Source organism: Erithacus rubecula, assembly GCF_903797595.1.
Source record: "Erithacus rubecula genome assembly, chromosome: 31".
Lineage (NCBI taxonomy): Eukaryota > Metazoa > Chordata > Aves > Passeriformes > Muscicapidae > Erithacus > Erithacus rubecula.
Genome location: NC_136682.1, coordinates 1,588,262 through 1,612,062, shown reverse-complemented (window position 1 = coordinate 1,612,062; position 23,801 = coordinate 1,588,262). Strand labels below are relative to the sequence as shown.

The 23,801-nt window shown below is 58.7% G+C and overlaps 3 protein-coding genes and 1 long non-coding RNA gene across 4 annotated transcripts in view; 3 read left to right on the top strand and 1 right to left on the bottom strand.

Annotated features, from left to right (window-relative positions):
- Positions 1 to 3,614: 3,614 nt before the first annotated feature.
- Positions 3,615 to 6,458, top strand: EEF1AKMT3 (EEF1A lysine methyltransferase 3; the record flags this gene model as incomplete). Its single annotated transcript, XM_079329252.1, has 3 exons — positions 3,615 to 4,030; positions 4,461 to 4,572; positions 6,043 to 6,458. Exons 1-3 carry the CDS (start codon positions 3,701 to 3,703, stop codon positions 6,456 to 6,458), a joined length of 858 nt encoding a protein of 285 aa, XP_079185378.1. The 5' UTR covers positions 3,615 to 3,700.
- A 532-nt stretch (positions 6,459 to 6,990) lies between these two features.
- TSFM (Ts translation elongation factor, mitochondrial) lies at positions 6,991 to 10,273 on the top strand. The gene is given in 7 exon segments (XM_079329234.1): positions 6,991 to 7,127; positions 7,632 to 7,766; positions 8,625 to 8,714; positions 8,716 to 8,754; positions 8,837 to 8,944; positions 9,370 to 9,454; positions 9,824 to 10,273. Coding segments are annotated over 7 exon segments (930 nt in total). The 5' UTR covers positions 6,991 to 7,085; the 3' UTR covers positions 10,255 to 10,273.
- A 3,653-nt stretch (positions 10,274 to 13,926) lies between these two features.
- Positions 13,927 to 23,801, bottom strand: part of SLC11A2 (solute carrier family 11 member 2) — a 31,142-nt gene continuing 21,267 nt past the window's right edge. The window contains exons 13-17 of the mRNA XM_079329228.1: positions 22,820 to 22,969; positions 21,838 to 21,911; positions 20,862 to 21,015; positions 17,996 to 18,049; positions 13,927 to 14,532 (exon numbers count right to left, since the gene is read on the bottom strand). Coding sequence (XP_079185354.1) covers positions 14,455 to 14,532; positions 17,996 to 18,049; positions 20,862 to 21,015; positions 21,838 to 21,911; positions 22,820 to 22,969 — 510 coding nt within the window. The 3' untranslated portion in view covers positions 13,927 to 14,454. The remainder of the gene's footprint in view (positions 14,533 to 17,995; positions 18,050 to 20,861; positions 21,016 to 21,837; positions 21,912 to 22,819; positions 22,970 to 23,801) is intronic.
- Positions 21,372 to 21,914, top strand: LOC306813664. The gene is made up of 4 exons (XR_013777017.1): positions 21,372 to 21,427; positions 21,470 to 21,603; positions 21,656 to 21,778; positions 21,810 to 21,914. It is a non-coding gene; the product is annotated as an uncharacterized lncRNA (long non-coding RNA).

Sequence of the window (23,801 nt, the reverse complement as noted above, 5' to 3'; positions counted from 1 at the left end):
GCTCCCAGTGTCCCCAGTGCCCCCCAGTGCTCCCAGTGCCCCCCAGTGCTCCCAGTGCCCCCAGTGCCCCCAGTGCCCGCCCCCCAGTGCTCCCAGTGCCCCCCAGTGCTCCCAGTGCCCCCAGTGCTCCCAGTGCCCCCAGTGCCCCCAGTGTCCCCCAGTGCTCCCAGTGCATCCCAGTGTCCCCAGTGCATCCCATTGCCCCCAGTGCCCCCCAGCGCCCCCCAGTGCCCCCCAGTGCTCCCCAGTGCTCCCAGTGCCCCCCAGTGCCCCCCAGTGCTCCCCAGTGCTCCCAGTGCCCCCCAGTGCCCCCCAGTGTCCCCCAGTGCTCCCAGTGCTCCCAGTGTCCCCCAGTGCTCCCAGTGCTCCCAGTGTCCCCCAGTGCCCCCAGTGTCCCCCAGTGCTCCCAGTGTCCCCCAGTGCCCCCCAGTGCCCCCCAGTGCTCCCAGTGCTCCCAGTGTCCCCCAGTGCCCCCAGTGTCCCCCAGTGCCCTCAGTGCCCCCAGTGCCCCCCAGTGTGCCCAGTGCTCCCAGTGCCCCCCAGTGCTCCCAGTGCCCCCCAGTGCCCCCCAGTGTCCCCAGTGCTCCCAGAGCTCCCAGTGCTCCCAGTGCCCCCAGTACCCCTCAGTGCCTTCAGTGCCTCCTGTGCTCCCCAGTGCTCCCCAGTGTCCAGAGTGCCCCCCCAGTGCTCCCAGTGCCCCCCAGTGCTCCCAGAGCCCCTCAGTGCCCCCAGTGGCCTCCAGTGCTCCCAGTGCATCCCAGTGCTCCCAGTGCATTCCAGTGCCCCCCAGTGCCCCCAGTGCCCCCCAGTGCCCGCAGTGCCCCCCAGTGCTCCCAGTGCTCCCAGTGCATCCCAGTGTCCCCAGTGCATCCCAGTGCCCCCAGTGCCCCCCAGCGCCCCCCAGTGCCCCCCAGTGCTCACCAGTGCTCCCAGTACCCCCCAGTGCCCCCCAGTGTCCCCCAGTGCTCCCGGTGCCCCCCAGTGCCCCCTCAGTGTTCCCAATTCCCCCAGTCCCCCCAGTCCCCCCAGCACCCCCAGCGTTCCCAGTTCCGTCCCCCCCTCCGCGGGCTCTTCCCGCTCGGGGCCGTTTGGGGAATTCGGCTGCGGCCAAGCCGGAGGCGAGTTCTGGGAAGCCCCGGGGGTGCCGGGAGGGCCGGGGGGGGTTGAGCAATGTGGGGCCAGACCCGCCCGTCCCGTCCGGTCCCTCCGGGGCTTCCAGGAACATAAATGAGAAACAAAATGTATAAATTATAAATGAGAAACAAATGTCTCGATATTCAGCATAATTTTGGTTGATTTTATATAGACGGAGCAAGCAGCGCTGGGGAAAACGTGGGGGGTCACAGGCTGAACTCGGTTTGCAGTTTCCTTTTTATAGGATGGTTTTCCTTGTAGGGATCAATAATTGTTATTGTTTTGTTGGAGTAATTTTGCAATGGTGGTCAAAGAAACTCCCAAACTTCGTGGAACAGCTCTTGGGACAATTGGTCACGGAACCATCTGGTCTTGGTGGAGATAAAGCAGAATAAATGGGAAGGTTGATTTTTAGCAGATAGTTTGGGATTGATCACACCAAGGCAGGAAATCTGATTCTGAAAAAAAAAAAAAACCTTTTAGGCTGTGGAAAATCCCTTTTTTTTTCTTCTTTTACAAACTGGTATAGACAATGTAACAGGGGGATTTCAACAGAGTGGGTTTAATCAAATATTTCCCTTTACCCAGGTCCACCTTCTTTTCTTATTTTAAGTATTCTGCTTTATACAAACCCCAACACTTTTATGATTAACGCGAATCGTTTGTCAATTATCACAGGACCGACCCCCCCAGGGCGCCCCGCCCCAGTGTGACCCCGGGGGACAGCAGGGCCACCATTAACCCGGTGACGCAGGCGGTGACGCAGCTGCGCGGGGGGTCCCGAGGGGACCGGGGGACCCGGGGGAGCCGGGGCGGGTTGTTCATTACCGGGGTTCATTAGCGGTTGTTCATTATCCCGCGGAACCCCCCGGGTCACCCCGGGTCACGGTCTGTGACACTCCGCACGGGTGGCACTTGTGGGGACACGAGGGGGTGACACCGGGAGAGGTGGCACGGGGGTGGCGTTTGGAACTGGGGGAAGGTTGGCACTGTGTCCCCTCCCTGGCCGGGGACAGTGGGACAGGGGGACACAGGGCTTGGGGACAGAGAGGACAAGGAGGGCAGAAGGAACACGGGGGAAAGGGACAGCAGGGACAGGGATGGGGGAGCAGGGACATCAGGATAAGGGACATGGGGACAGATACACCATGGCCAAGGCCACCAGGGCTGGGGACACGGGGATTAGGGAACAGCAGGGGTCAGGGAGACTGGGATTGGGGACAGGGACACTGGGACTGAGGACAGGGACACAGGGATTGGGGATAGGGACACTGGGACTGGGGACAGGAACAATGGGATTGGGGACAGGGACACTGGGACTGAGGACAGGGACATTGGGACTGGGGACAGGGACACTGGGACTGGGGATAGAGACACTGTGATTGAGGACAGGGACACTGGGATTGGGGACAGGAGTGTGACAGGGACATGGACAGCAGGGACCAAGGACAAGTGACGGAGGCAGCCAGGACACTAGGATCAGGGATGTCAGGGCCCCAGGGCTGTGGTGGCACTGGTGGCACTGGTGGCACTGGTGGCACTGGTGTTGATGGGACAGTGACAGGAGCAGGAAGGGACAGGTGGTGGCACTGGGAGGAGCCCCTGGAGGGACTGCTGGGGTGACATGGGGACAGGGCTGGGAGTGGGGTGACATTGGGGGTGGGGAGACAGGGGACACCAGGGACAGGGAAGGGTGTGGGACCGGGGGTGACCAGGATGGCCTGGGGACATTTGGGACAGGGAAGGGGACATTGGGGACAGGGCAGGGGACACCGGGATGGAAGAGGGGACATTGGGATGGGACAGGGGACACCAGGACTGGGCTCTGCTGCGCTGGGAAAGAGAAAGGGGACACGGGAATGGGCTGGGGACTGGCTTGGGGACACCAGAGGTGGCGCAGGGGACATTAGAACCCACCCGCTGACACCGGCATGGGGCAGGCGACACTGGGGAAACCGGGGGACATTGGGATGGAGGAGGGGAGAGGGTAGCACGGCAGGGGACACCAAGGGACGTGAGGGGACACTGGGATGGGGAGGGGACAGGTGAAGGGACGACAGGGACCCACCAGGAGACACTGGGATAGAGGGTGGGACACGGGGATGGGGCAGGGGACACCGGAGGACACCGGGGGACACTAGGGGACAACGGGGGACATTGGGGGACAGCAGGATGGGGAAGGGGATATCGGGGGACATCGAGAGGCACCGGGGGACACGGGGGAACATTGGGGGTCATTGGGGGACAATGAGGGACATTGGCGGACACCAGGGGACACCGGGAGACATCGGGGGACAGCGGGGGACATTGAGGGACACTGGGGGACACCGGGAGACATCGGGGGACACCGGGGGACACTGGGGGACATTGAGGGACACTGGTGGACACCGAAGGACATTGAGGGACACCGGGGGACATTGAGTGACACCGGACCCTACCCGGGACCGCGGGCGGGGACCGAACTCGCGCCGTGGGCGGAGCCCCATCAACTGCCGAGGGGGCGTGGCTTAACCGTCACCGACCAATCAGGTTCGGGGGCTCGTCCCCAGGCCCCGCCTCTTCCACGATGGCAGCGCCGGGGAGCCACGTGGGGACCGGGGGGGGCTGCGAGACGGAGGAGAACGGGGAAGAGGAAGAGGAAGAGGAAGAGGAAGAGGAAGAGGAAGAGGAAGAGGAAGAGGAAGAGGAAGAGGAAGAGGAAGAGGAAGAGGAAGAGGAAGAGGAAGAGGAAGAGGAGCGAGGAGAAGCGGCGCTGCGGGCCGTGTTCCCCCGCGACCCCGCGCTCTTCGCCGAGCTGTTCCCGGAGCGGCGCCGGTTCCGGCTGTGCGGGCGCGTCCTGCGCATCGCCGAGCACCACGGGCCGCGGCTCGGGCCCGCCGGGGCCGTCTGGGAGGCGGTGAGCGGCACCGGGGGGACACCGAGCTCTGGGGAGGTCCCGGGAAATTCCGGGTGATGGGGAAAGCCGGGGGATCACCGGGATATGGGGGACACCGGCAGGGGGGTGGTGACATCTCCGGTGTACCGGGAGCGATGGCGAGGGGGGTATGGGGTGATGGGGTGGGGGACACACAGGACATCCCGGGGGGGGGGGGGGGGGGGGAGGAGGGATGGCCCGAGAGAACGGGGAACACCGGAGGGGGTGGGGGCACCGGGAATGGGCACTCTGAGAAGATGGGGCTGTTGTGGGGGGGGATCCTGGGCATCCTGGGGCGGTGGTGGCAATTCCAGGGGGCACGGGTGGGGATGACCCTGGGGGGCACAGGAAGAAGCGGTGGAGTCCCTCCCCCCCCAGTGCCGTACCCCAGCCCCCCCTTTGTGCCCCCCAGGCCCTGTCCCTGTGCCGGTTCCTGGGCGAGCAGAACCTGGAGCTGGCGGGGCGGCGGGTTCTGGAGCTGGGGGCCGGTACCGGCATCGTGGGAATCTTCGCTGCCATGCTGGGTGCGGGACGGGGGGGGGGGGGCTGGGGCGGGGGGCACTGGGGGATTTTTTGAGGGAGACACTTATGGGGCTGGGGGGGCACCCCTGGATTGGGGGGATCCCCATTCCTCTGCCCAGCACAGAACTGGAAACTGGTGTGAGCAGCCCTGCGGTTTATTGGGGTCTGGGGGGGGGGGTTCCACGGGTGGTTAACCCCCTTTTTGAGTCGAGGTTTAGGGGGGTCGGGGAGGGTTTGGGGAAGTCCAGTTAGGGTGACCCTTACTCTGCCTCGGGGTTTTTTGGGATGTGGGGGGTTTACTGGGATTTGGGGGTGGTGGGTTAGAGAGAGTGACCCTCACTCTGACTTGGGGTTATTCAGGATGTGGAGGGGGGTTACTGGGATTTTGGGGTGGGGGGTCTGAAGCAGTGACCCTCATTCTGACTCGGATTTCTTCGGGATGTTGGGGGGGTTTTATGGGGAGTTTGTGGTGGGGGTTCCGAGACAGTGACCCCCACTCTGCCTCGGGGTTATTCGGGATGTAGGGGGGGTTACTGGGGTTTTGGGGTGGTGGGTTAGAGACAGTGACCCCCACTCTCCTTCGGGGCTTTACTGGGATTTTGGGGTGATGGCTTAGAGGGAGTGACCCCCACTCTGCCTCGGGGTTATTCAGGATGTAGGGGGGGGGTTACTGGAATTTTGGGGTGGTGGTTTAGAGGGAGTAACCCCCACTCTGCCTCGGGGTTTTATTGGGATTTTGGGTGATGGTTTAGAGGGAGTAACCCCCACTCTGCCTCGGGGTTATTCGGGATGTAGGGGGGGGGGTTACTGGAATTTTGGGGTGGTGGTTTAGAGGGAGTAACCCCCACTCTCACTCGGGGTTTTACTGGGATTTTGGGGTGATGGTTTAGAGGGAGTGACCCCCACTCTGCCTCGGGGTTATTCAGGATGTAGGGGGGGGGTTACTGGAATTTTGGGGTGGTAGTTTAGAGGGAGTGACCCCCCACTCTGCCTCGGTGTTTTATTGGGATTTTGGGTGATGGTTTAGAGGGAGTAACCCCCACTCTCACTCGGGGTTTTACTGGGATTTTGGGGTGATGGTTTAGAGGGAGTAACCCCCACTCTCACTCGGGGTTTTACTGGGATTTTGGGGTGATGGTTTAGAGGGAGTAACCCCCACTCTGCCTCGGGGTTTTATTGGGATTTTGGGTGATGGTTTAGAGGGAGTAACCCCCACTCTCACTCGGGGTTTTATTGGGATTTTGGGTGATCGTTTAGAGGGAGTAACCCCCACTCTCACTCGGGGTTTTACTGGAATTTTTGGGGTGATGGTTTAGAGGGAGTGACCCCCCACTCTTCCTCGGGGTTTTACTGGTATTTCGGGCTGACGCGTCACACTGGGGTGACCCCCACTGTGACCCACACTACGCTGGTCTCTGGTGGGGTTCCCTGGGGGTCTGCACCCGCTGACTGCCGCGCTGCCGGTGCCGCAGGGGCGGAGGTGACGCTCACGGACCGGCCGCCGGCGCTGCCGCAGCTGCGGGAGAACGCGCGGCGCAATTTCCCCGGCGGCGCGGGCGAGCCGCGGGTGCGGGCGCTGCGCTGGGGGCGCGACCAGCGCCGCTTCCCCCCCAAATTCCACCTCATCCTGGGCTCCGACATCGTCTACGACCCCCGAGCCTTCGCCCCTCTGCTGGGCACCCTCCGGCACCTGCTGGTGCCCCCGGCCCGGGCGCTGCTCAGCGCTCGCCTGCGCGGCGGCGACAGCGGCGCCTCCCGTTTCTTCCGCCAGATGTTGCCGCCGTTTTTTGGGGTGCAGCTGCTGCGGAGGGAGCCGGAGGGGGACATCGAGATCTACGCGGTGACCCCGCTGGAGCAGGGGTCTCTTACGGGGGGCTGGGGGGATTAAATGCTCCCGGGCTCGGTTCAGCCGGTGTTTGTGATTTTGGGGGGAGTTGGGGTCCCGGCTGGTGATGGGTGGGGGAGGCGGTGGGACATGGTGGGAGGGGGGCTCTGGGGGGGTTGTGAGGGGTTTAGGGGGGTCGGGGAGGGTTTGGGAAGTCCGGAGGCGGCGACCCTCACTCACTCTGGCCCGGCGTTATTCGGGATGTTGGGGGGGGTTTACTGGGATTTTGGGGTGGGCTCTGTGAGGGTCGGGGGTGGGGGGGGTCTGTTAGGGTCGGGGGGGGCTCTGAGGGTCAGGGGGGGTCTGTGAGGGTCAGGGGGGGTCTATGAGGGTCGGGGGTCTCTCTGCGGCCGTGCAGTGCCGGGTCAGCGCTGCGGGCGCTGAGGGCCCAGGGAGGGGGGTCCGTAATTCTGGGGGTCTCTCAGGTGTGGGGGATTCGAGCCGGGCACTTCCAGCTCCCCCCGCCCCCAAAAATTTCCCCCCAGCCAATCCCTTGGCTCCGTCGCGCCCGCGCTGACGTCACATACGCGCGGCCAATCGCATGCCCGCGTTCTGACCCTTCCCGGCGCCCGTAGCCGTGACGTCAGGCGGGATCCTGACGTCAGTGCGGCGCGCCGCGGGCAGGCCGGGATGCAGCGCGCGGCGCTGGGCGCGCTCGGGGGGGCGGCGCGGGTGAGCGGGACCCCCGGGAAACCCCCGGGACCCCCCAGCCCCGGGCACCCCCGGAAACCCCCGGGAATTCCCCGGGACCCCCCCAGCCCCGGGCACCCCCAGGAACCTCCCCCAACCCCAGGGACCCCCTGGGACACCCCCAGCCCCAAGAACCCCTAAAAACCCCTTGGAACCCCCCCACCCTCGGGACCCCCCAGCCCGGGGGACCCCCGGCATCCCCCGAGACCCCCCCAGCCCCGGGGACCCCCCCCCTCCCAGTCCCGGCATGCCCCGAGACCCCCCCAGCCCCGGGACCCCCTGGGAACACCCCGGGAACCCCTAAAAACCCCTTGGAACCCCCTCCCACCCTCGGGACCCCCCAGCCCCGGGACCCCCCGCCACCGCTCCGCGCTTCCCCTCTCCGGTACCACCCCGTGACCCCCCCATGGCGGGACACTCCCCGGCCTCCCCATTCCCATTCCCCGTCCCGGGATCCCCCATTCCCGACACCCCCGTTCCCTGCAGGCCCCCCCGGGGCGCTGGTTCAGCGCGGCGGCGCCGCCGGCGCTGCGGGAGCTGCGGGAGCTGCGGGCGCGCACCGGGCAGCCGGTGATGCGCTGCCGGGAGGCGCTGGAGCGGGCGGGGGGCGACCTGCGCCAGGTGCGGGACCGGGGGGGGTCACTGGCGGTGGGGTGGGATAGAGGGGGGCAGTGGTGGGAACTGGGGGGGCACAAAACCCGCGGGGAAATGAGGAGCTGGGGGTGTGGAGTTGGTGGGGGAGGGGGGGGCGCAGCGGGTTTTTGGGGCAGCTGGAGCGGAGCAGGTGGGTGGGGGGGCTGCGGGGTGGGGTGTCCTCCCCGTGGGGCAGTGATGGGGACACTGGGATGACTCTGTCCCCCCTGACAGGGACATTGGGATGACCCTGCCCCCATTTGCCCCCCCTGACAGGGACACTGGGATGACTGTCCCCCACTGACAGGGACACTGGGATGACCCTGCCCCCCTTACAGGGGACACTGGGATGACTGTCCCCCCTTTACAGGGGACACTGGGATGACTGTCCCCCCTGACAGGGGACACTGGGATGACTGTCCCCCACTGACAGGGACACTGGGATGACTGTCCCCCCTGACAGGGACACTGGGATGACCCTGCCCCCCTGACAGGGGACACTGGGATGACTGTCCCCCCCTTACAGGGGACACTGGGATGAGTGTCCCCCCTGACAGGGACACTGGGATGACCCTGCCCCCCTTACAGGGGACACTGGGATGACTGTCCCCACTGACAGGGACACTGGGATGACTCTGTCCCCCCTGACAGGGGACACTGGGATGACTGTCCCCCACTGACAGGGACACTGGGATGACCCTGCCCCCCTTACAGGGGACACTGGGATGACTGTCCCCCCTTACAGGGGACACTGGATGAGTGTCCCCCCACTGACAGGGACACTGGGATGACTGTCCCCCACTGACAGGGACACTGGGATGACTGTCCCCTCCCATTTGCCCCCAGGCTGAGGCGTGGCTCGAGGCTGAGTCCCGCCGCCGGGGCTGGGCTCGAGCTGCCGCCGCCGGGGCTCAGCGGGCACGGGAGGGGCTCGTGGGGGGTCCTGAGCGAGGGTTCAGCTGCTGTCATGGTGGAGGTGAGTGATGACCCCCAGATTCCCCAGGGGGAGGGATCTGTGTGTCCCCAGGGTCACTGTGTGTGTCCCCTCCCCCCCCCAGGTGAACTGTGAGACAGATTTCGTGGCACGGACCCCTGACTTCCAGCAGCTGGTGGAGATGGCGGCCAGAGGGGTCCTGGGGCACTGCCAGGGGGCCTCAGGCACCAAGGTGGGGGCTGGAGGGGTGGGGTGTCAGGGGGTGTCAGAACTCAGGGATGCTTTGGGGTTCTGGGGTGTTGGGGTGGCACAGAGGGTGTGGGGTTGTTGGGGTGCCTTAGGATGCCAGGGGTGGTGGGGGAGGTTTTGGGGGTGCCAGGGGTGTTGGGGGAGGGTTTGGGGGTGCCAGGGGTGTTGGGGGTGCTGGGGCAGGGTTTGGGGGTGCCAAGGGTGCTGGGGCAGCGTTTGGGGGTGCTGGGGCAGGGTTTGGGGGTGCTGGGGTGCTGGGGGAGGGTTTGGGGGTGCTAGGGGTGCTGGGGCAGGGTTTGGGGGTGCTGGGGCAGGGTTTGGGGGTGCCAAGGGTGCTGGGGCAGGGTTTGGGGGTGCTGGGGCAGGGTTTGAGGGTGCTGGGGTTCCTGTCTGACCTCTCCCCCCCAGCACCTGCTGCGAGAGGATGAACTGGCCCAGCTGCGTGCAGGGGACGGGGGGGAACTGCTGAGTGACCACTTGGCGCTGGCCATGGGTGAGTGGGGACCCCTGAGCCTCTCCCAGTACATCCCAGTATGCCCAGTGCTCCTCTGAGTCTATTCAATGCCCCATCTTGTGCCTGTATCACCACTCCCAGTCTGCCCAGTGCCCTTTCTAAGCACATCCCAGTTTGCCACTATGTCCCAAGTCCCCAAATAACCATCCCAGTGCCCCAAAAACCTGACACTCCCAGTGCCCCCCAGTGTCCTGGGTGGGGCAGAACCCCGGGGGGAACTCTGAGCTGGGGTGGAGAGTGATCCAGAACCCTTTCTGGGGAGTTCTGCTCTCTGTCAGGGCTCTGTGGTCGCCCCCCACCCCATTTCTGGCGCTGCTGGTTGTGACCCCACCCCTCTGTGCCCCCCAGGCCGCCTGGGCGAGCGCCTGGCGCTGCGCCGAGCCGCGTGGCTCCGGGCCCCCGGTGGCTTCGTGGCCACCTACGCCCACGGCTGGGTGCCCCCGGGGCCACCCGTGGCCATGGGCACCTACGGGGCTCTGGTGGCCTGTGGGGGGCCAGCCCCGGGGCCCCCCCCACCCGAACTGCAGGAGTTGGGGCGCAGGGTGGCGCAGCACGTGGTGGGAATGGCGCCCACCAGCCTGGGGACCCCCGAGGATGAGCTGGGGGGGGACACGGAGACCCGACTGCTGGCACAGGGGTCCCTCCTGGAGCCGGGGGTGCCCCTGGGCCGGTACCTGCGGGAACGGGGGGGGCTGCAGGTCTGGGACTTCCTGCGCTTCCAGTGCGGGGAGGAGCCCCCCCAGGAGCCCCCCCGGGAGCCCCCAGCCCCCCCAGCCTGAGGGATGTGGCTCAGGGGGTTCAGCCTTTGCTGTCTCACACACTGCAGCATGAGCCTCCCCTCATTTGGGGGGGTGAGGCTGAATAAAGGTGCAGAAGAACCAGCCCAGGTGTTTTGTTGGGAAGAGAAGGGGGAGCCCAAAATCTTTTACCCTGCCCCGCCCCCAAGGAATGTTCCCCAACCCCCCCCCCCCCCCCCCCACTGCACCCCCAACTTTCTCTGAGCTCCCCTGGGAGCCCCCTCTCTCCTGCAGGTTTTTAATGGCAAATCCATAGAGAGAGGGGCTCATCTGACCCCAAAGATGTGGGGGGACAGGAATGGGGGGGGGGGGGGGCACGGCTGGGCCCGGGGTTGGGATTGTGGGAGCACCCCCATCCCATTCCTGACACCCCCGGGGTGGGTGCTGGGGGGTCACAGGGGACAGGGGGGGTGTGACAGAGGGACGAGGGACATGGGGAGGGTGGGGACAGGAACAGGTGGGGACAGGAACAGGTGGCTGAGGGGGGTGGCAGGAGTTGGGGTGAAAAGCTGGGGGGGGGCCAACACCCACCGAGAGACGCCATCTGCTCCGGTCCCCTCGCGTGTCCCCCCCTCCGTGACGTCACTAGCCGCCTCCCGGGACAAGTAACCGGGAACAGGCCGGGCTGGAACAGCCTATCCTGGATTACTTGAACCGGGCTGCGGCCGCCCAAGCGACTCCCGGTCCCCCCCGGGTCCCTCCATCCCCCGGCAGGTCGCGCTGTCACCGCCCGTTCACGGAGTCCCCGGGGAGGGACATCAACAGGAGGGTGACAGCGACCGGGGGGGGGACACGGGAGGGGGTGTGTGTGGGGGGGAACACATGCGCCAGCCCCTCCCGGTGCCCGCCCCTCCCCCCCCCCCCCCCTACCTGCCGCTCCCGCCGCCGTCGGGCCCGGGGGGGGGGGAGGGGACGGGCGGGGGAGGGGCGGGGGGGCCGCGCGCGCCCACCGGAGGGAACGGGGCCGCGGCGGTTTCCAGGCGCCCCCGCACCGGGGGAGGGGCGTGGCCGCGGTTCAGGGTTCGGTGCCGACGAACGGGGGGGCGGGGCCGGGGTGGCCTTGAAACGGGCGGCGCGCGCTGATTGGCTGGGATGGGAAAGGGGCGGGGGCAGACCGTGTTTACATCGCGCGGATCGCGGGGAGGGGCGGGGGTTAACCAAGCCACGCCCCCTTCGCGGAAGGGACGGGGTTTCCCAACCACGCCCACATGAGGGGAAGGGGCGGGGCTCTCCCCAACCTCCGCTGCGCTAAATATTGTGAAATTAATTTTATCAAATAAAACGGAAAATCCCTTTCTCCCTAGATAAATAAATCCTCTAAGATTTATTCGAGGGAACCCCAAATTCCTCCTGTTTCAATCCCCAATTCCTTTTTTCATCCCAGTTTCACCTAGTTCACCTCAAATTCCTCATTTCAACCCCAAATTCTTTTTTCATCCCAGTTTCACCTAGTTCACCTCAAATTCCTCATTTTAACCTCAAATTCTTTTTTCATCCCAGTTCTACCTAACTCACCTCAAATTCCTCCTATTTAAACTCCTATTTCCTTCTTTTTCCATCCCAGTTCCACCTAATTCACCTCAAATTCCTCATTTTAACCCCAAATTCTTTTTCCATCCCAGTTCCACCTAATTCACCTCAAATTCCTCCCGCTTCATACAAATTCCTTTGTTCTCCCCAAAATTCCTAGTTCCCCCCAAAATAAATCCTTCCTATTTCAAACTCCTCGCCTTTCACCCCAATTTCCTCTTACTTCACCCAAATTCCTCCGGTTTTTCCTCAGTTTCCCACAAAGGAAATTGTTTCCTTGGGTTTTGGGGTTGTTTTCTTGGTTTTTGGGGTTATTTTTAAAGGGAAATCCGTAGGTGTCCCCGGGCATCCGCAGCCGAATTCCAGCGTTTCATTCCTCGCCGATGAGCGAACGAAACTCGTTCCTGGGCGGTGCCAGACCCAGTTCGGGGATAACTGGGACAAACTGGGAATTGGCGGAACTGGGGGCGGACTGGGAGAGGACTGGGAGTGAACTGGGATAGGACTGGGAGCGGACTGGGAGTGAACTGGGATAGGACTGGGAGCGGACTGGGGCGGACTGGGAGTGAACTGGGAGCGGACTGGGGCGGACTGGGAGTGAACTGGGATAGGACTGGGAGCGGACTGGGAGCAGACTGGGAGTGCTGGGCTGGGAGCGGACTGGACAGGACTGGGGGTGGACTGAGACTGGACAGGACTGGACTGGGAGCGGTCTGGGAGCGGACTGGGACTGGACGGAACTGGGACTAGACTGGGGGCGGACTGGGAGAGAACAGGACTGGACAAGACCGGACTGGGAGTGGACTAGAGATGGATCAGGACCGGACTGGGACAGGACCGGGAGTGGACTGGGAGTGGACAGGACTGGACTGGGACCGGGACCGGACCAGGGGAGGACTGAGACTGGACAGGACTGGACTGGGAGCGGACTGGGACTGGACGGAACTGGGACTAGACTGGGAGCAGTCTGGGAGCGGACTGGGACTGGACAAGACCGGACTGGGACTGGACTGGGACTGGACTGGGGACGGATCGGGACCGGACTGAGACAGAACCGGGAGTGGATTGGAACTGGACTGGGACCGGACGGCGAGCGGACTAGGACTGAACTGGGAGCGAACTGGAACTGTACTGGGACCAGACTAGGACCGGACTGGAACTGGACAGGACCGGACTGGAAGCTGTCTGGAGCTGGGAGTGGATCGGACCTGGACTGGAACTGCACTGGGAGAGAACTAGAACTGGACAGGAGCGGACTGGGAGCGGACCTGAACTATACTGGGGGTGGATTGGAAATGTACTGGGAGCGGACCGGAACTGTACTGGGAGCGGACTGAAACTGTACTGGGAGCGGACTGGAACTGTACTGGGAGCGGACTGGGACTGGACTGGGATCACACCGGGACCGCCCCGAGCTCCCGCCCCGCCAACATCCGGGTGCCTCGAGCCGCAGCCCCGCCCGCCCTCTCTGCCTCCCCATTGGCTGATGGTGTATGACGTCACTGTTGGGCGGGGCAGTGCCGCGTTTGGGGCGGGGCGCAGCCTCTACTCAGGGAATCCCAAAAATCCCCAGTTCGGGTGTGTCCCTCACCTGCCACCGGAGCGGGACCCCCGGCAGAGACACCGTCGGACTGGGACTGGACGGGACTGGGACTGGGACTGGGACTGGATAGGACTGGACAAGACAGGACTGGGAGTGTACTGGGAGAGGACTGGGGACAGACTGGAACGAGACAGGACTGGACTGGTGGCAGACTGAGACCGGACTGGGACTGGACCCGCTGGGGGTAGACTGGTGGTGGACTGGGAGAGGAATGGGGATGGACTGGAACTGGACAGGACTGGACTGGGAGCAGACTGTGGTCCCACAGCCACCCTGCCCCCCCCAGACCCCCCAATCCCGCCACCACCTCCCCCAAATGCAGCAGCTTTGGGGCTGCACCAAAAACTACCCAAAATCAATCAAAAATCAATTTAAAAATCAATCAAAAATCTATCCTGCAGCTTCAGCTCCCCAGCGAACCCCAGATGGATTCAGCACCTCTGTCACCATCCTGGACCTGGCCAGTGCCATCAGTGCGTGTGGGGTGGGAAACTGGGAAGAGATGGAGTTCCCAGGGGAAAGGTTAGCAAAATTTTTATTTCTAAAACAGGTTAAAAACTGCAGAGAAGGAAATTCCTGACGCTCCATCACATTTTTCGGGAACTGCTGCCCTCAAACCCTTCTGAGGGTGGATTTGGAGCTCTGGAAGCACCAAAACCCCTGGAAATGCTTGGAAATGCCTCTGACCCTTGTGTCAGCCCTGGCCCAAGGCCAGAGCCTGGCAGCACATCTGGCTTTTACTGGGAATTCTGCAATATCCCCAAATTAGGGAAATCAAAGTCGTACTGGAGTGATCAGAATGGAAATCCAGGAAACATCAATGGACTCTTCCCAGAGCTGCCTTTTGAGGAGAGGGGGAAAAGCTTTGAGGGGTCCTGGCTCTGTCCCCAAGGTCTGGTGGCTCCTCCTGGTCCTGCTGTGCTGGGGGGTCTCTGCTCTGCTCCTGCCACGTGCCCGGGGCTCGGGGTCCCGGGGCAGGGAGGGGTCCCGGGGGTCCATCCCATAACCGGGGGGGGTCCTGGAGGTCCGGTCCGGTCCTGGTGCTGCGATCACCTGGGCACGGGCGGGTCGGAATCCACGTGGCCGAGGAGGAAGAGCTCGGGGCGGGCGGAGAAGCCAAGGGGGCCCTGGGGGGATGAAGGCAACAGTTAGTGCCAAGGGGCTTTGATGGGCCCGAGCTGAGCCTGGCTTAAGGAAACCTGAGCCAGAAGAGAGCCCGAGATGGTTTAAGGAGGGTTTGAAGAAGTCTGAGCTCAGCCTGGTTTAATGAAGCTCAGGTAAAGATGAATTGTTTAACAAAGCCACGGTTTAATGAAGCCCAAACTGAGTCTGGTTTAACAAAGTCACCGTTTAATGAAGTCAGACTGAGTCTGGTTTAACAAAACTACATTTAATGAAGCCCTAACTGAGTCTGGTTTAACAAAACTACATTTAATGAAGCCAAATCTGAGTATGGTTTAACAAAACTACATTTAATGAAGCCTAAACTGAGTCTGGTTTAACAAAACTACATTTAATGAAGTCAGACTGAGTCTGGTTTAACAATAGATCAAACTGAGTCTGGTTTAACAAAACTACAATTAATGAAGCCAAATCTGAGTATGGTTTAACAAAACTACATTTAATGAAGCCTAAACTGAGTCTGGTTTAACAAAACTATCATTTAATAAAGCCCAAACTGAGTCTGGTTTAACAAAGACCAAGCCGAGCTGGGTTCAATGAAGCTCAAATTGAGGCCAGTTTATCAAAGCCTGAATTAAGCCAGGTTTAATGAACCCGATGTTGAGCCCAATTTAATGAGCCTGAGCAGGGCAGGCTTTTAATGAAATCAGAGCTGATCCTGGTTTAAGGAAACCCCAGCTGAGCCCAGTTTAACAAAGCCTGGGTGGGCTCCAGAATGACCCATTGCCCCATTAATTAGCACTGACCAGCAGGAATGGTGTTAATTGGCAGCGGATCCCGCTGTTAATTGGGGCAGATCCCAGCCCAGCCCCACCCAGGGCTCCCAAAGCCCCTCCCCCTCCAGCCCCAATTAACTGCTCCAGCTCAATTAAATTCAGGGTGTGGATTGGCCTTAATTAGCAATGACTGCACAGGCTGCTTAATTACAGGACGCTGCAAACCCTGCAGCTGGTGCTAAACAGGACTGAGCCTGTGCCAGGGAAAAAGCAGGAAAAAATCAGAATTGGGTTTTTTTTTTGGCTGGAGCAGGGCAGGAGGGATGTGCTGATCCCTCAGGAGAATTCCAAGGGTGAGGGACCCTGGGACAGAATCCCAAAGGATGGGGACATGCCCCAGCTCACCCTGATCCCCTTTTGAGCTTTGCCTTTTTTTTTTTTTTTTTTTTTTAATTTTATATGTTCTCTGTGTTCTCTGCACTTGTATTTATTTGTAGCTCTGTAGCTTATTGCATTAATAACTCCCAGTACTTTTCCATGGCCTTTCCCTAGGCAGAGAGACAAAACAAATTCCAGAGCTCCAAGCCCTGGGAACAGCTCCTGGAGATTTCCATGCACAGAGCACAGCTGAGGACTCCAGAGAAGGGAAATTGCATCACCACTTCTCCTCCCAACTGCTGCTTTCACCAATTATGTCATTTCCTAAAACCTATAAAAATGTCCTCACCCCTGTGGGGGTGGATTTTGTGCACATCTTTCCATAACTGTCCCTGAAGGCCTTCAAATAAAAATCCCCTTTCATATGAACTCTGTGCTAAAATGATCTCGAGTTCCATTTCCAGGTTAGGAAAAAGGGAACAGCCCCAGCAGCTCCAGTTCCAGTGTGTTGGGGGCTCTGTCTCAGCCCCAAAAAATGACCCAGGAAGCCAAGTTGGAAAAGTCTCCATGTTTTAATGGGAATGGGGGGTTTGTACAGCCAAAGGAAAAACCCCCAAATTAGTGCAGCAGGGAGCAGAGCCCACGGATGGCTCCATGCACAGTCAGTGTTTCACCCCTCTCAAGCCACAATTCCCAGCCCAGGAAAGCTGGAATTCCAAAGAATCCACCTCTGGTCCAGCCCCTCACCCCCCACCCCACAAATCCCACAGCTGTGTTGTGGGAATGGCTGTAAAAGCTCCAAATGTTAAATTACAGGGTTAAATCCTGCTGGAGTTCTGGGATAATGACAGGAAAATTAGGAATCTGTTGTGGTCAGGGGGTGCAGCTGGTTTGGGAAAGGGTGGGAAGAAGGATCTGATCCTGCCTCAGATTAAAGGGGAGTTTTCCTGGGTTTTGTTTTCACCTTCATCCCTGCAGAGTGTCCTGGGCACAGGGAACAGCCCCAAACCTCGGGCAGTGAAGGATAAAACTCTACAGAAACTCAGAGCAGCAGGGGCTGCCCTGAACCTGCTCTGATCCTGGGACAGCACACTGGGATTGCTCATAGAAGGGAAGAAATCCCTGTGAAATCCCAGAAACACTCCCAGGATACTGCAGGATTTTATTTCAGAGAGAATTCCCTGCCTGGGACTGGGAAATGCCAGTGGGCAGTGAGGGATGGACCCCACCAGGTATCCCAAATAAACCAGGACTGGGCTGGAACAGTCAGGCTTGGCCCCAGGAGAGTTTTGGGGGCCCCCCCTGCTCCATCCTGCAGCTCCATGAACATTTTGGGATCTAAACCCATGGAGCTGTGCCTCTACTGCAGCTGGACAGAGAAGGGAATTTCCCTCAATAAGCCAAATCTGAGCTTTCAAAGCTCAACTTCCGTGATTCAGAGATCCAAATGCTCCCCAACAGGTGAGATGGAGCCCCAAAATGCCTCTGGGAGATCCAAAGGACACCGTGTTCCCTCCATCCCAACCCACTCTGTTGCACTCCTGGCCAAGTTTCTTCCAAAATTCATTGAACAAAAAGGGGAGGGTAAGAGGGAGTTACATCCAGGACAAGTCAGAGCAGCAATAAAACCCCTGGAAAAGGCTCTTGAATCCTCCACAGCCCGATTTTGAGACATAATCCAGGGATTTCTGAGAACTCCAAGAGTATTTCCATGGATCACAGGGAATAAACTCATAAAATCATAAATAACCATGAACCCGTTTCATTTGCTGACCCCAAAATCCCACAGTGGGCCATTAAAAACCAGTAGTGTCAAGATTAATGCTCAAATTTCCCATCCTCATGGGAATGGGAAGAATTTTCCAGTGTAAAAATACCAAATCTGCTCAGCCTGGGGAACTGGAGGTAAATCCAACCGTGGTGTCACCCCATGGCCAGCAACAGCAGCACCCCCAAATGTCACCCAAAATGGGATTTGGGGATTTTTTTAGCTTATTAACCTATTTTCTCCAGAGCAGCACTGCTGGAGGTCAGTGTTTATGCTACAGGGGGGGGTTAAACACTCCAGGATGAGGAATTTGGGGGGATTTAAAGGAAAACAAGGAAGGCTGAGTCTGCTCCTGCACCCCCCCCCCCCCAGCCGTATCTCCCACGCAGGGACGATTTGGGGGTGCAGCAAAGGAACTGAAACCCCCCGAGGATCCGGGTGTGTCGCTGTCCAGGGCAGCTCTGGTGGCACAGCTGGGCTGCTCCCCGTTTATTTGGGGGGGTGGCAGGGAGGCTCCTCCAGGTGCAGGGTCCGGGTGACGCTTACCGTGTTCCCGCAGGCCAGGAAGGAGACACCCAGGGCAATGAGGCACAGCCACGTCTGTGGGGACAGGAGGGCACGGTCAGGGTGGCACTGAGGTTATGTGTTGGAAGTACATGTTATATTGTTGGGTGTTTTTTTGTAAATATTTAAGTGGATGTGTCTTAGGTTGCAGTGAAGGGTGGGAGGAAAAGTATGGAGTCTATCACCAGCTGTTCAAGTAGGTGGGGCAGTGATCCTTAAATCCATGGGAGGTATCTCCTATTAATGGGCCATGTGTTAAAACCAGATGGGATAATGGTCTTTATCTCTGTAGGAGGTATCTTCTGTTAATGGGCCATGTGCAAAAACCAGGTGGAACAATTTTCTTTGTCTTCATGGGAGATATCTCCTGTTAATGGGCCATGTGTTAAAACCAGATGGGATAATGGTCTTTACCTCTGTGGGAGATATCTTCTGTTAATGGGCCATGTGTTAAAAACAGATGGGATAATGTTCTTTATCCCTGTGGGAGCTATCACCTGTTAATGGGCCATATATAAAAAACCAGGTGGGGTAGTGATCCTCATTCTGCAGGAGATATCTTTTGTTAATGGGCAAGTTGTTAAAACCCAGCTGGGGCAGTGCCCTTGATCTCCTGGCACACATTATCTGCTAATGGGCCATCTTTAAAACAGCTGGGCAATCATCTTTATCTTTACCATGACCCACCCTTCATCCAGGAGATATCTCCTGTTCATGGGCAGTGAGTCCCAATGCATGACTGATAAAATTCCATCATCCCACTGGGAGATGCTCCAGCCAGGGCAGGAGCCAAGCCTTTCCTACCCAGAGAAAAACTGAGATTTTGGACAGCAAGTTATCCATCTTCCCACTGGATTCCAGAGGAAAGCCAGACCTTTCCACATCATCCCTGCACCTTCAGAGGAAACTGCACCTTCTCCAGGAGCACTGCTCCAGCTGAACCACATCTGCCCCTGCAGGAGGATGCAGCCACCATTGAATGGGACTGTGCCACCACCCTGACTGACTGACGGGTGTCAGCTTGAATTCTGACTCTGGCAGGGTTGGGATTGTTCTTTGTAATACTGTATTTCTATTTTAATTTTCCTAGTAAAGAACTGTTATTCCTAATTCCCATATCTTTGACTGAGAGCCCCTTAATTTCAAAATTATAATAATTTGGAGGGAGGGGTTTATATTCTCCATTTCAAAAAGAAGCTCCCTCCTTTCTCAGCAGATACCTGTCTTACAAACCAGAACAGAATGCTGTGTGTATAATGTTGAAAAACTTGAATGAATAGAGTTTCTTTTAGTTCTGTTATTAACAAAAATTAGCAATAGCAGTGGGATAAATATATTTTTCTTGGATTGTAACATAGTGATATAAAAAGCTTTTGTTCATGTAACTAACTCAGAGAATGGTAAAAAGTTAGTCAGAAAATTCTTCACATTTATGGATTATCCTATCTGGATGAAGACAGGGGTGATAAACACCAGAACTCCAGGGAAAGGTTTTATTGATCTCCATTATCAAGGAGTGCACTGGAGCCACAAGGAAAAAAAATAAAAATCATAAAAATGTTGATTTACAGGTTGGGAGGGTGATTTTGAATAAAGCATGAAGGTCTGTGAATGTGCAACAGGTTGATGCATTTAAAGAAGAGTTCTCTGAGTTAAGATGTGCTCATGGTTGAAGGCCAAGCACTCAGCCATTGTAACCTTTTGCTTTATTGTCTCTTATTGCCTTTTTAAACTTTTTAAAATCTAGCAGGAAAGAGAACTTTGTTTTTCACACATGGAATCATGGCATGGGTTGGGCAGAAAAGCCTCTGGGATCTCTGGGTCCAGCACTGGCAAGGCCACCATGGACCATGTCCCACGTGCCACATCCAGGGGACCCCACCCTGCCCTGGGACGTTGTGTCAGGTTGGACAATCCTTTCCAGGAAGGAATTCTCCCCAATATCCAAGGAGGTTTCCCCATGTCCTGTCACCTGGGAGCAGAGCCTGACCCTCACCTGGCTGTCCCCTCCTGTTGGGCAGGTGTGGGGAGCCACAAGGTCCCTCCTGAGCCTCCTTTTCTCCAGGATGAGCCCCCCCCAGCTCCCTCAGCCTCTCCTGGGCTCCAGACTCTTCCCCAGCTCCCCTCCTGGCTCTGGAAGTGCTCCAGCCCCTCTTTGTCCTGCACTCAGGATCCCAAGCCTGAGCCTGGGTGGGGTAAACCCCACTGATGGCCTCACAGGGGATCACTCATGGGATCAGGAATGACCCAGAACGTGCCACTCGAGGGGCTGTGGCCAATTCCCAGGTTCTGTGTGGGGTCCCTGTACCTGGGACAGCCTCACTGGGGACAGCAGGGTCACAGCAGGTGACACAGAGCAGGGTGGGGAGGGGACAGTCCAGAGGGGTGGGATCTGCCCAGGGGGACAGCCCAGGCTGATCCCCAGCGTGGGGAGCAGCTGAGGGGAGTTCCTGCCCCTCTGCCCCACTCAGGTGAGACCCCACCTGCAGAGCAGCTCCAGGGCACCAAGGCAGGGAGGACCTGGAGCTGCAAGGCCAGAGGAGGAATTTTGGAATTCCTCTCTCTGAGGAGGCACTGCCATGGATTTCCCAGATGATGCCCCACCCCTGGAAGTGTTCAAGGCCAGGTTGGACAGGCTGGGAGCCACCTGGACAGGTGAGAGGTGCCCCTGCCCCCCACAGGGGTTGGATAATTTTGCCTTTGAATCCCTCCCAGCCCAACCCCTCTGTATTTCCATGGGCATCCCACGATTTCCAGCTCTGTGACACACAGACAGGTACAGAGGAGCCGTGTGCTGTTCCAAAGTCTTCTCCCACCTGGAAGGAAGCCCAGGTGGAGCCAGACTCACCAGGTACGCCACGAAGGACAGGTAGATGACGCTGAGCACAGCAGCCCCAATGTAGAGCCCCAGGTTGTGCAGGGACTTCACATAAGCCACCACGAAGTACATGTTGATGCAACAGATGAGGAGGATCAGGAGGCCCCCAGCCACCTTCCAGAACCTGGGAGCAAGGTGAGACACAGCAGGGTGAGGTGGGGGCATGCTGCAGGTGAGGAGAGGACACAGTCTCAAGCTGTGTCAAGGGAAAAGGAGGTTGGATTATTAGGAAAAAGTTTTTCACTGAAAGTGATAAAGGTGTGGAATTGTCTGCCCCGGGGAGGAGGTGGAGTCACCATCCCAGGATGGGTTTAAAAAAGGATTGGATGTGACACTATGGTTTGTAGTTGTATGGGTTGGACTTGATGATCTCAAAGGTCTCTCCCAGCCCAAAATTCTGTGAATTCTTTGAGATGTACCAGGTGTGCCCAGGTGAGGAGCAGGTGTGCCCAGGTAATGTGCAGATGTGCCCCAGGAGTGCCCAGGTGTGCCCAGGTGAGGTTCAGGTGTGCTCAGGTGTACCCAGGTGTGCCCAGGTGAGGTTCAGATGTGCCCAAGTGAGGTTCAGGTGTGCCCAGGTGTACCCAGGTGTGCCCAGGTGAGGTTCAGGCATGCCCAGGTGTGCCCAGGTGAGGTTCAGGTGTGCCCAGGTGTACCCAGGTGTGGTTCAGGCATGCCCAGGTGTGCCCAGGTGAGGTTCAGGTGTGCCCAGGTGAGGTTCAGGTATGCCCAGGTGTACCAAGGTGTGCCCAGGTGAGGTTCAGGTGTGCCCAGGTGTGCCCAGGTGTACCCAGGTGTGCCCAAGTGAGGTTCAGGTGTGCCCAGGTGTGCCCAGGTGAGGTTCAGGTGTGCTCAGGTGTGCCCAGGTGAGGTTCAGGCATGCCCAGGTGTGGTTCAGGTGTCCCCAGGTGTCCCCAGGCGTGCCCAGGTGAGCCCAGGTACTCACAGGCCGTTGGCAAAGTCGCGCATGACGCTGGGCAGGCTGGTGAAGGTGAGCACCGGGATCAGCGCGAACGGGAGCTGCACAGGCAGGAAAACAGAGAATGAAGGGTGGGAATTGCTCTGATCCTCACAAAATCCTGGGATGGTCTGGGTGGGAAGGACCTTAACACTCATCCTTCCACCATGGCAGGGACTCCTTCCCCTGAGCAGGTGCTCCAACCTGGCCTGGGACACCTGGGGGCTGGGAGAGGCCGGTCACACCTGGCCAGGTGTCTTGGGTTGCAATATAGGATGTGAACAAAAGTATGAATTCTGTCACCAGCTGTTAAAACCAGGTTGGGCAGTGATCCTGATCTCTGTGGGAGTTATCTCCTGTTAATGGGCCAGGTGTTAAAAATTTATCTTCCCCCAGCCCATCCTCCCTCCAGGAGATATCTCCTGTTCATGGCCACTGAGTCCCAGTGCATGACTGATAAAATTCCATCATCCCACTGGGAGATGCTCCAGCCAGGGCAGGAGCCAAGCCTTTCCTACCCAGAGAAAAACTCAGATTTTGGACAGCAAGTTATCCATCTTCCCACTGGATTCCAGAGGAAAGCCAGACCTTTCCACATCATCCCTGCACCTTCAGAGGAAACTGCACCTTCTCCAGGAGCACTGCTCCAGCTGAACCACATCTGCCACTGCAGGAGGATGCAGCCACCATTGAATGGGACTGCTGCCACCACCCTGACTGACTGACGGGTGTCAGCTTGGATTCTGACTCTGGCAGGATTGGGATTGTTCTTTGTAATACTCTATTTCTATTTTAATTTTCCTAGTAAAAAACTGTTATTCCTAATTCCCCTATCTTTGCCTGAGAGCCCCTTAATTTCATAATTATAATAATTTGGAGGGAGGGGGTTTATATTCTCCATTTCAAAGAGAAGCTCCTGCCTTTCTTGGCACACACCTGTCCTCCAAACCAGGACACCAGGATCGCTCACCTGAAGGCTCATGAGGACGTTGAGGAAGTCGTTCATGCCCGTCAGGTGCTCCACGTCCTGGAAAATGGCCACGAAGAGCGTGGGGGTGACGGCGATGGAGCGAGTGAGCAGCACCCGGGCAAAGCGGGACCAGCGCAGGTTCAGGAAGCCCTGGGGGGCACAGGGAGGCCGTGAGTAAGGTGTGAGTAAGGCGAGAGTAAGGCGAGAGTAAGGCGAGAGTAAGGCGAGAGTAAGGCGAGAGTAAGGCGAGAGTAAGGCGAGAGTAAGGCGAGAGTAAGGTGTAAGGAGTGAGTAAGATGTGAGTAAGGTGTGAGTAAGGCGAGAGTAAGGTGTAAGGAGTGAGTAGTGAGTAAGGTGTGAGTGAGGTGAGAGTGAGGTGAGAGTGAGGTGAGAGTGAGGTGAGAGTGAGGAGTGAATAAGGCGTGAGTATGGTGTGAGTAAGGTGTAAGGAGTGAGTAGTGAGTAAGGTGTGAGTAAGGTGAGAGTCAGGAGTGAGTAAGGCAAGAGTAAGGCGAGAGTAAGGTGCAAGGAGTGAGTAAGGTGAGAGTGAGGAGTGAGTAAGGTGAGAGTCAGGAGTGAGTAAGGCGTAAGGTAAGAGTGAGGAGTAAGGAGTGAGTAAGGTGAGAGTCAGGAGTGAGTAAGGTGAGAGTAAGGTGAGAGTGAGGAGTTAGTAAGGTGTGAGTAAGGTGCAAGGAGTAAGGTGAGAGTGAGGAGTAAGGTGTGAGTAAGGTGTGAGTAAAGAGCGAGTAAGGTGTAAGGTGAGAATGAGGAGTGAGTAAGGCATGAGTAAGGTGAGAGTGAGGAGTAAGGAGTGAGTAAGGTGAGAGTCAGGAGTAAGGCATGACTAAGGTGAGAGTGAGAAGTGAGTAAAGTGTGAGTAAGGAGCGAGTAGTACAGGGCAGTTGGATATCAGAAATCTGGAATTTTTTTTTGAGCTTTCTGTGCTTTCTGACTCTGCTTTTGACCTGAGGCCTTGGAAAAA